This window comes from Medicago sativa, chromosome 1 (genome assembly GCF_051527215.1).
Source record: "Medicago sativa cultivar Bolivia chromosome 1, Bolivia_mono, whole genome shotgun sequence".
Taxonomy (NCBI): Eukaryota; Viridiplantae; Streptophyta; class Magnoliopsida; order Fabales; family Fabaceae; genus Medicago; species Medicago sativa.
This window is the reverse complement of record NC_140749.1, coordinates 24165851-24177661: the sequence shown is the minus strand read 5'-3', so window position 1 is coordinate 24177661 and position 11811 is coordinate 24165851. Positions and strand designations below refer to the sequence as shown.

General features: G+C 32.9%; 2 protein-coding genes across 2 annotated transcripts; both read left to right on the top strand.

The window, feature by feature from the left end:
* Positions 1-564: 564 nt before the first annotated feature.
* LOC146953786 (uncharacterized) lies at positions 565-2809 on the top strand. Its single transcript, XM_085742768.1, has 3 exons — positions 565-1303; positions 1454-1701; positions 2609-2809. The coding sequence occupies exons 1-3, from the start codon at positions 565-567 to the stop codon at positions 2807-2809; spliced, it is 1188 nt and encodes a 395-aa protein (XP_085598894.1).
* A 4759-nt stretch (positions 2810-7568) lies between these two features.
* LOC146953785 (type IV inositol polyphosphate 5-phosphatase 9-like) lies at positions 7569-11811 on the top strand. Its single transcript, XM_085711718.1, has 8 exons — positions 7569-7726; positions 7844-7986; positions 8137-8244; positions 8611-8968; positions 9578-9762; positions 10483-10591; positions 11270-11427; positions 11525-11811. The coding sequence occupies exons 1-8, from the start codon at positions 7706-7708 to the stop codon at positions 11766-11768; spliced, it is 1326 nt and encodes a 441-aa protein (XP_085567844.1). The 5' UTR covers positions 7569-7705; the 3' UTR covers positions 11769-11811.

The following is an 11811-nucleotide window of genomic DNA, read 5'->3' as shown; positions in this document are numbered from 1 at the left end:
GCATTTCAAGCTAATGAAAAATATCATTCATTTTGCACAATTTTACTCTCTTTCTTTCTCTCTTTTCATCAATCTTCATCTTCTCAATATGGTATCATTGAGCCTTCAGATCTAAACACATTTCTTCCGCACGTTCTTCAAGCTTGAAGCTTCTCATCAATGGCGCCATGCAACAAAGACGTTGGTTCCTCCTCTACTCTTGAAGATCCTACGGATCATTCAAGTCCATATTTCGTTCATCCAAGCGATGGTCCTTCTTCAGTAACTGTTTCTCCGGTTCTTGATGGATCCAATTATCATTCTTGGGCTCGTTCAATGCGCAGAGCTTTGGGCGGGAAAATGAAATTTGAGTTCGTTGATGGATCCATTTCTCCAATTTTCGATGAATTCGATCCTCTTTTTCGTTCTTGGAATCATTGCAACATGCTTGTTCACTCCTGGCTTGTGAACTATGTTTCTCCTTCAATTGCTCAATCCATCGTTTTTATAGAAAACGCATGTGATGTTTGGGTGGATTTGAAGGAACGGTTTGCACAGGGTGATTTGGTAAGAGTCTCTGAATTGATGCAAGAAATTTACTCTTTGCAACAAGAATCTAAATCTGTTACAACATTTTATTCTGAATTGAAGATCCTTTGGGAAGAATTGGAAATTTACATGCATGTTCCAAATTTCACTTGTAGAGTGCGTTGTTCTTGTGAATTCATGCGAAATGCTAGGCGCAATCATACTCTTCTTTATGCAATACGTTTTCTTACTGGTTTAAATGAGAATTTCAGTATGGTAAAGTCACAAATTCTATTAATGGATCCTCTTCCCTCCATGAACAAGATATTTTCCATGGTTTTACAATATGAAAGACAAAATAATGTTGCACCAGTTGTTGAAGACTCTGTTTCAATTAATGCTGCTGATTCCAAAAGGTTCAAAGGGAACAATTCTTCTGGTAAACAACCTTTTTCTGGATCCAATTCTAAAGATGGAATTCGTGCATGCACTTTCTGTGGAAGACAAAATCACACTGTTGAAACATGCTACAAAAAGCATGGGGTTCCACCACATCTTCAGAAGACTTATAATTCTGGTTATGCCAATCATGCTGCAAGGGAGGAAGATAATAATGTTGCTGATTCCTCTCCTCATGTTGAGAGCAAGAGTAGTGCTCCAACCATTACACATGAGCAGTATGAGAAGCTGATGACTCTTCTTCATAGTTCATCTCTTAATCAAAGTTCAGGATCTGTACATGCATCTAATCAGGTTACATCTATATCTGTTGGTCATTCACCATCAGATAGGCAAGGTACAAGTTTCATAAATTCTTTGACAAATCATAATTTTACTCATAACTCTTGGATCATAGATTCAGGAGCCTCTGATCATATTTGTTGCAATCTAAAGTGGTTTCATTCTTACAATGAAATTGCTACTATGTCCATAAAACTGCCTACAGGTCATGTTACTATGGCAAAGTATTCAGGAATCATAAAATTTTCTTCTGTTCTTATCATCCATGATGTCTTATATGTTCCTGATTTCAATTTCAATTTACTTTATGTGTCAAAAGTCACTGATTCATTAAACTGTGTTGTTAGGTTTAATGGTTTTCAATGCTTGATTCAGGACAAGAAAATCATGAGGATGATTGGTTCTGATGATAAGAGAGAAGATTTGTACTACTTGAATCTGCAAAATAAGCTGGCTTGTTCTGCAAGCAAGACCATTTCCTCCAACATCCCTTTACTTGATAGTGCACTTTGGCATTTCAGACTTGGTCACCTTTCTTTTTCTAGAATGAATTTATTGAAAAAACAACTTTCCTTTTGTTCATGTTGATTCTCAGGCTACTTGTGATGTATGCCACTTTGCTAAGCATAGAAAACTCCCTTTCCCCATTAGTTGTAATAAGGCTTTGAAGCCATTTGATCTAATACATTTTGACATTTGGGGCCCTATTTCTGTTCCTTCAATTCATCATCATACATATTTTTTTACTGCTGTAGATGATTATAGTAGATATACTTGGTTAACTCTTATGAAACATAAGAGTGAAACCAGACAACATGTCATTGATTTCATAAAACTCATTGAAAACCAATTTAACTGCAATGTGAAAATTGTCAGAAGTGACAATGGTCCTGAATTTACTATTCCTCAGTTTTATGCATCCAAAGGCATTTTGCACCAAACAAGTTGTGTTGAAACACCTCAGCAAAATGCTAGAGTTGAGAGAAAACATCAACATATTTTAAACATTACTAGAGCTTTACTTTTTCAATCTCATTTGCCTAAAATTTTTTGGTCTTATGAAGCTATTCATGCAGTTTTCATCATGAATAGAGTGTGTAGTCCAATTTTGCAAAATCATTCTCCATATTTTTTAATGCATCAAACTCAACTAGATTTACATCAACTCAAAGTTTTTGGCTCCTTAGCCTATGCATCTACTTTACAAGCTCATAGAAGCAAACTTGCCCCTAGAGCAAGAAAATGCATATTTCTTGGTTATAAAAGTGGAATGAAAGGAGTGGTTCACTTAAATATACATTCAAAACAAATTTTTGTGTCCAAAAATGTTACTCATCATGAATTTATTTTGCCCTATCAGTCAAATTCTTCAAACATTTCATGGAACTATCACACAAACATTCTTCCAGCGTCAACCACTGAAACCATTTCTGATATTCCACCTCTTCCTACCAATACAAACATTTCTGATATTTCACCTACACCTGACACATCTCCTCTTCCTCCCATCTCACCTACTTTCCCAAATCCACAAGAGTCAGGTCTCAACCAGCTTATTTGAAAGATCATGTATGCAACTCATCTGCTCAATCACCATCATCTATCAACTCAGGTATTTCTTATCCTATATCATCTTTTCATTCTTTTCATCATTTATCACCTACACATAAAGCTTTTTCTACTTCTGTCACTCAAAGTACTGAGCCAAAAACCTATAAGGAAGCATGTCAGTCTGAACATTGGTTAAGAGCAATGAATGCTGAATTAGAGGCACTAGCTCACAATGGCACTTGGTGCATCATGACACACCACCCAATGTGAAACCTATTGGTTGCAAGTGGGTATATAGAATCAAGTACAAAGCTGATGGTTCTATTGAAAGATACAAAGCAAGACTGGTGGCTAAAGGCTATAATCAAATAGAGGGCCTTGATTTTTTTGATACATTCTCACCAGTGGCAAAACTGACTACAGTGAGAACACTTCTTGCTATTGCATCCATTCATAATTGGCATCTGCACCAACTAGATGTGAACAATGCTTTTCTTCATGGTGATTTGCAAGAAACTGTTTACATGACTATTCCAGAAGGTGTGACAAGTTCACCTGGTAAAGTTTGCAAACTGAAGAAAAGTCTTTATGATCTGAAACAAGCTAGTAGAAAGTGGTTTGAGAAGTTGACTACATTACTTTTAGCTGAAGGATACTGCCAATCCACTGCTGATTACTCTTTGTTCACTCTTCAACATGGCAGTGATTTCACAGCACTTTTAGTGTATGTGGATGACATCATATTAGCTGGCACTTCCCTCATTGATTTATGGGCCAGAATCCATGAATATGATCAACGAATGGCTGATGAAACTTCACTTAAGTTCTTACCAAGGCGCAGAAGCAAAATCGTAAAAAGCAAATCATTGGCATGCCCTATCAAACCCGGGCAAAGGGTGGTCTTCCATCTTCCAAATGATTTTGTTATTGGCGAATATGGGTCATGGGATTCAAAGTTGTATTTGGTTAGAAACTCTTCCGGCTGATTGTCAGTTGCATATGGATTTCTTCGTGATGAAGTTGGTTTGTTTAACTACAGATTTTCTTAGTCTGTAGTAGTTTATTTCAGCATTTTTTTGTTTGTTTTTCTTCTGAGGGTTTTGGCCTAGTCCCCCCTCTTCTTGTATATATTTTTCCTTTATTTTAATAAAATTTTAGAGTTTGGCGGCATAGGACGGAGGTTTCCCAGATGCCAACCTAGTTGGTATGTCGGTGTTTCCTCCCGATGTCTGCCATTACTCCTTGCTTAGCAAAAAAAAAAAGTTTCAAAGAATCAAGAATATCCATGATACTCAATTCAAAATCAAATATTTAGGAATCTTAAAATACTTCTTGGGCTTAGAGGTGGCTCATTCAAAAGAAGGCATTTCTATTTCTCAAAGAAAATATTGTTTGGATCTGCTTGAATCTTCAGGTCTTTTAGGTGCCAAGCCTGCTCCCACACCCTTGGACACTTCAGTGAAATTGCATCAAGACACAATTAAACCTTTTACAGATGTGTCTTGCTACAGGAGGCTAATTGGAAGATTATTATACTTGAATACCACCAGACCTGATATCTCACTAGCAACTCAACAATTGAGCCAGTTTCTTAATTCTCATACCACCACTCATTACAAAGCTGCATGTAGAATTCTAAGATACCTAAAAAATGCTCCTGGTCTTGGTATTCTATTTCCAAGAGATTCAGAAGCACAAATCTTAGGTTATGTCGATGCAGATTGGACAGGTTGTGTGGATACAAGAAGATCAACCACTGGTTTCTGTTTCTTTTTGGGTTCTTCACTCATATCTTGGAAACCAAAGAAGCAGCCAACTATCTCTAGGTCCTCTTCAGAAGCTGAATATAGGGCTCTATCAATGGCAACATGTGAACTTCAATGGATATCATATCTGTTGAAGGATCTTAACATCAACTGTGTTAAGCAGCCAGTCCTTTACTATGACAGTCAGAGTGATATCCACATAGCATCAAATCCAGTTTTCCATGAGAGAACAAAACATCTTGAGATTGATTGTCATTTGGTCAGAGAAAAATTGCATAAAGGTGTTCTCAAGCTTCTACCTATCTCAACCAATGAGCAGCTTGCAGACTTCTTAACCAAAGCACTTCCACCTCCAAAGTTTAACTCTTTCATATCCAAGCTGGGAATGAAAGATAATGTGGAAGAAATAGAAACACACTTGCTAAATGAAAAGGAAGTAGAAACAAGCAAGGTTTCAATAACTTGCAGCATAAGTTACTGATTTGTATAGTTGTTAGAACTTGTAACTAACTTGCTTAGTTGTCAAATAGTTAGTTACTATATGGTGTAAGCTAGTACACAGTAGCTTATGATATAGCTTCAGTTACAAAGACTATATAAGGTGGTTGTATCTTGCATTTCAAGCTAATGAAAAATATCATTCATTTTGCACAATTTTACTCTCTTTCTTTCTCTCTTTTCATCAAATCTTCATCTTCTCAATAATTTCAACCATGCAACAAACATTTTTAGATGTGCTATGGTGCAATGATATTAACAAAATTCTCACGATGGGACGTTAAGATCAGATAATGGCTCGAAGCAGGGACGGACCCACGTTGCCTTCAGTGTAGGCCTGGGCCCTCACTATATTTCAGTTTCTTGGCACCCTATATACATGTATATACATGTAACTTTTTCACTAGCTAGCACAGTTTTACAGTATAAGATTATAGTAGTATAATATTACAGGCCGTAGTACTAGACTACTAGTATGCCAGTATATGATATGATGATCGCATGAAAAATTGATAACATTCTAAATATATAATAATGTATGCCCAATCAAAAAAAAAATATAATAATAATAATATATGTCGGATATTTTAAAGTAATTTTCCTCTCTATTTCTTTGTTTTTGTTTTATTTTACTTTTAGAAAAAAGCATACCGTAAGATTGTTTGTCTTCCGTGTTTACCCCCCCCCCCCCCCCCCCCCCCCCCCCGTTTCCTTGGAGAATAAGACATTGATAATCTAGAGTTCAAAGTAAAGTTAAGTAAAATCTAGTCAAAAATATTCTTCATCGGAAATGAACTTGGGTTAACGCCTATATAAGTTATAGTTAATATATTATTTGAAACATTTATTTTTTGTTATTTTTGGAAGAAAAAAGAAACAAAAAAAATATTTCATATATAATATAATATATTATATATAGACATGGCCCTCACTATACAAAATTTCTGGGTCCGTCGCTGGCTCGAAGTCCTTATATTTTAGTTGCATTAGACTTTGACTGCAATCTTCTGCTGTGTTTATATTCTTTTTGAGATATACATTTTTGAAATGACGCTTTTTCCTCATTGTGGTGTAGTATGATCATGATAGATTGAACTTCTCAAACGCTACATATAACCCTATGCTATCTAGCAATATCCTCTTCAAACTCCAATGTGTAGACTCGACCTATTAGTTGTAGTGTTCCCTCAATGTATAACTTGGTTTATCTACGTCTTTACAAGTCTTTCCTTGCCATGGATCAACTAATGTTCTTGTATATAATCATGAAAAGTATAAAAACAAAAATTTCCTCAAAACTTCATACAAGGTCCTTCTATTATCTCGAAAAAATGAAAAGTAGATATCTATATAAGAGTAAGTTGCTAATTTTGTTACACCCACTCGCTAGGGCCATGTATTATTTGACAAAAATAACTGACCTAAATGAATTTGAGAAAGAATTCATTTTCAAAAAAAGAAAAAAAGAATTCGAGAAAGAAATAATATTTTTTTACGGACATAAGAAATATTAAAGACTTAATTTTTTTTTCTACAGGAAAACATTAAAGCTTATTATTTGATTCTCTTGTGTTCGGACAATTCAGAAAGAGCGGAATAATAATTTTTTTGGCAATAATGAAGACTTAATTCATCATCATCTCTTGGACAAAGCCAAGTTACTATCTTATTAGTGGCTTAAGGCAAAATATGTTGATGCAACTTTTAGTTATCATAATCGGTGACTTTAGACCCTTTTTTGTTTGGGCGTTGACTAATAACTCTCCCTTTCATTTTCATGTTGGTTTGTTTTTGTTTCCTTTCATGTCGGTTTGATTATCTTTTGTAAGACGTTGTTGTTCTTCTCTGGTACACCTTATATGCTAGGAAGAATGTTTTTTGTTGGTAATATTTCAGTGTAACTTGTTAAAAAAAATGTATAAATTGATTGTTTACCGGAGTAAAATGAAATAAAAATATATGATTTTCCATTGTATTCATTTCATTCCCCCTCTCTTTTTTTTCTTATAAAAAAGATGTTTCATCCTTGTGAATTTGCTTAAATTGCTATAAGCTTATCTCAAGAGAACCTGAGTTAGAATCTTGTTCAAAATAATCTTTAAACAGACATTATTTACTTTTTTTTTAATTTTTTACAAGAGACATAATTTACCTCTAACCAAATTTTGTATTCTTATGGCCATAAGGCAAAAAAAATTCTCCTCCCTTATCCCCAAAACGAATTTAGCCGCAATGTCAGCATAATCCTTGGCAAGTCTGGAAGGTAACAACTAATAACAATTGTCTCCTATTTGCCCAATTTCTTTTATTGCATGGACCACACACTCCACTTGCACACATTTTCAGCAATTTAAATATGAAAAACAATAAGATACCCTTAAAATTTCTACTCCTCAACAAACAAAAAATTTCATATCTTCTTTCTACAAGACCCATGTCTTTTCTTCCCTCACAATGTCAAAGGTTCTCTATATATTACAACATTTAACTACCAATGTAGAAATTGTACACCTTCTTTACATAAATTAAAAGTCTTCTTCCTTCTCAAGTTCCTCTACCTCAACATGATATCTTCAATCCATTCCTATATTATACTCTTCAATACTTTATATAATCTTTATTAATATCCACTATTTCATATCATGACTAGAAAACTAGCAGAAGTAAGTACCACTTTCCTTCTCATATTTTCTTTCATTTTTATTTAAATTTCTTACCAAATTTGATGAAAAAAAATTAAATTTCTTACCAAGGGTTTGTATATTTATCATTTGTTTAAGATACTAAACAGGAGGCTTGGAAGCAGAAATTTCATAGCAGATTATCCAAGTTATACAGATCCTTTATTGTCTACCAATAGTGATGATCAATTATCTCTAAGCACCAAATCCATTAATGATCATAGTGATCCACAAAAGTACAAGTAAGAAGAAAAATCATCATCATGCAGTAGTTTTATATTCTTATCTATTTGATATATCATGTGCAGCATATGCTGAAAAGGTGCATATGGTTTGTGGCTTTTGATTATTCTTTATGTTTCTGATATCTTTTTTTATTTTATTTATTGAAGGGTTTTTGTTAGTACATGGAACATAGGTGGAATTGCACCAGATGAAGGGTTGAATATTGAGGATTTGTTAGAGACATGCAGCAAGTCCTTTGATATCTATGTATTTGGGTAATTTCGGCACTCACTTCATGGTTTTCTAGCATGGAAATAGAAACATTAAAAAATGGAAATGAATTGAGATTATTCTTATGATATCTACGGGAAAAAGTTGAAAAAACGACAAAAAATTACGAACAGAAAGAGAGAAATAAAATTATCACTATGTTTGGCTACTCTAGGACGGAATTAGAGATGGATTTCACATTTTTTTGTCTCAAAATTTTGGTAGCTATATGTTTTGCAGTTGAAATGATTATTATTTCTATTATGCATGTCCATATATATATATATATATATATATATATATATATATATATATATATATATATGGTTTAGATTTCTTATGCTTTATTAATTAATCTTTTTACAATCCAGGTTTCAAGAAATTGTGCCACTAAATGCATCAAATGTATTGGGATCAGAAGATAGTAAGATTTCAACAAAATGGAATTCTTTAATTAGAAATGCTTTGAACAAGAGGACACATCACTATTGTTGCAAAGATATTGAAAAGGATGATGATAATATAGAGCAAGATTTGAAGAATATTTGTCAAGGAAATATTCCAGCTCAGCAGTGTAAATCAGCCCCACAAGATTTTCATTGTATCATTAGCAAGCAAATGGTTGGTATTTTGATATCTGTGTGGGTTAGAAGTGACCTTAGTCCTTTCATTAGACATCCATGTGTCTCATGTGTTGGATGTGGCATCATGGGCTTCTTAGGCAACAAGGTGACCTAATTAACCAAACCCTACTTTTAGTTCATCTTACTTTAATTATCACTTCAAGTTATATAATTATGTATTTGTTAAACCACTAATCTCATCACTGTCAATATCAACTTCCTTGATTAGTGTCCAATTAGATTAATCAAATGTATATTGAGAGTATTATATCTCAGTTGTTAGATTATTCCAACGACTGAGGTGAAGTAGGAGAGACAACATAAGATAACGTGTCAAAATTGTTATACTTAGGAACATTTTTTATCCTTAATCCTCTGAGTCGGACGGTCCAACCGAATCTCAACGGTAGGATCGAGCTGCAACCTTGAATCAAACAAATTGATATTTGATTGGACTTATTGTGCATTCGAGCACATAGGATCCTTTTTAATGTTTTGGTATGCTCGAATTGTTATTTCTAGGAATATTTTTTTAACCTGGATCCTCTGAAACCTATCCAACTGAATTTCAACTGTTGAATCTAGCTGCAACCTAGCTCGAATCCAACATGTTGAAATTTAATTGGATCGACTGCACAGAGGAGGGTGATATTTTTTGTATATTTATTTTCATGTTTAACTTTTCTCTTTTTTTTACTATTCTGACAAATTGCAGGGTTCTGTATCTGTGAGATTTCTATTACATGAAACAAGCTTCTGCTTTGTGTGCAGTCATCTAGCTTCTGGAGGAAAAGAAGGAGATGAGAAGCATAGGAATTCTAATGTTGCTGAAATATTTTCTAGGACAAGTTTTCCTAAAGGCACTATTTTGAATTTACCAAGAAAGATTCTTGATCATGAGTAAGTAATATTACTAATAATTAATTACAATTAATTTGTTAGAAACCGTCCAACCAATCAACCTCAATAATTTGGTTTTAGCTTCCTTTTAATAATTAGGTTCCTTTCCCACCAAATCATGAAAACAAAGTGCTAATTAATATTGAATAATTTTTTTGTTTTTTCTTGTATTTTTATTGCTGTTAAAATAAAAATAAGTTGTTCAATTTAAGCATTATTATTGGTAGTTTCCAGCTTTGAATTTGTCCTGCTAGATTGAAGGCAGCCAAAATTAAACTATACTATCATTAGTAAATTAATCAACTTTATAGTAATGAAATTGTTGTACTACTATAGTGGGACAGAGATATATTAATTTGGCAACAAAAAAGTTGCATAAACTACCAAATAGAGTAAAACAAGCTAAAGTATAAAAAAGAATAAAACACCTTAAAGAGCTCCATAGATTTATTTATAATTAAAAAGTTAAAATGATATTTGACCTCTTTTAATTACTGAATAACAAAAGTGATCTAACTTCCTGCCGACTTATGCTTAAATTAACTTTAGCAAACATGTTGGATTTTTTTGACATACATGTTGTATTATTATTTTTTTTTTTTTGAAGGGACATGTTGTATTATTATAACCTAAATTTACTTTGACATACATGTTGCATTTTTTCTACATACATGTTGAACTATTATAATCAATTAATTAATGTTGACATGTTTTGTGCAGTCATGTAATATTGCTTGGAGATTTAAATTACAGAATATCCCTACCAGAAGAAACCACACGCTTACTTGTTGAAAAAAGAGACTGGGATTCCCTATTAGAAAATGATCAGGTATGTCTATATACCATGTATGCATGTATCCATGCTTATATATTATATTTTATTATTTTATACGAGTTATGCTGACAAGTGCGCACTTGTTAAAGATTAAAAAATAAAAAATAAAAAATAAGTGTTAAATTTCATGTAGAATAAGTTGCTTTTTAATCTTTCAATAAGTTAAATACATAATTTTTAAGATAAACTTGCTACTTTAAACTTTTTATCAAGTGCTCTAAAGGTACTTGTTAACATTTTCCATTATAGATGTGTGTGTGTGTGTAAACACAGAGAGGAACATCAATAATACATTTTTTTAAATACAATATTACAAATTACACATAGAAAAGTTGAGGAAGTCTTACATGGTCACAAACCTATTGACACACTATTTGAACACACATACGCAAAAATACATATCATTCAATTAATTTAAAATACATATTGTTATTGTATTATTTCTCTTACTGAATTTTTTTCAAATGGGTGAGTGTGTACAAATAATGTCCAGATAGTGTCCAATTTATACTTGTGACCATTTAAGTATTTTCGAGAAAAGTGAATATTTTTTATTAGGGAAGTCCTAGTATAAAGAATTATTGATACTTCCTAGTAGATTTATAGGAGAAATTAAAGACTTGGAATATTTTTTGTATATTGTGCTAACTTATAGAGTGAATGAAATTGAAGCTAAAGATGGAGCTAGAGAGTGGACAAATTTTAAGAGGTTGGCATGAAGGAGCAATTAAATTTGCTCCAACCTACAAGTATTTTTTAAATTCAGATGAGTACTATGGATGTTGTTATCATGGAATGAAAAAGGCAGCAAAGAAGAGATCACCAGCATGGTATAAGAAACATATCACATTAATCGATATATAAACATTAATGATACATGAAGTTTTAAAATAACCAAGTTTCTTATTTTTTTTTTCTTCATTTTAGGTGTGACAGAGTTATATGGTTAGGCAATGGATTAAAGCAAACTGAGTATGCTAGAAGTGAATCAAAATTATCTGATCATAGACCTGTCAAGGCATTGTTTACAGCAGAAGTCAAGGTTTCACCAGCATTGAAAAGCTTCCCTAGCTTGTTTCTTTCAGAGAGATTTGAACAAATTAAAAATGTCTTTGAAATTTCCCCTACTGATGAGTTTGTATGTAAAAAACAATCAAGTTTCCGGTTGTAAATATTAATGGTTTTATATGTTATATATACATAATTATACATAA

Excerpts from the sequence above, each read along its gene's own strand:
- LOC146953786 (XM_085742768.1), top strand. The coding sequence starts at position 565 with ATGCAAGAAATTTACTCTTTGCAACAAGAATCTAAATCTGTTACAACA. Across the intron at positions 1,304-1,453 it reads TTCACCATCAGATAGGCAAG|GTCATGTTACTATGGCAAAG; the intron begins GTACAAGTTTCA and ends AACTGCCTACAG. Across the intron at positions 1,702-2,608 it reads TGAATCTGCAAAATAAGCTG|TCAAATTCTTCAAACATTTC; the intron begins GCTTGTTCTGCA and ends TTGCCCTATCAG.
- LOC146953785 (XM_085711718.1), top strand. The coding sequence starts at position 7,706 with ATGACTAGAAAACTAGCAGAA. Across the intron at positions 8,969-9,577 it reads TGGGCTTCTTAGGCAACAAG|GGTTCTGTATCTGTGAGATT; the intron begins GTGACCTAATTA and ends GACAAATTGCAG. Across the intron at positions 11,428-11,524 it reads AAGAAGAGATCACCAGCATG|GTGTGACAGAGTTATATGGT; the intron begins GTATAAGAAACA and ends TCTTCATTTTAG.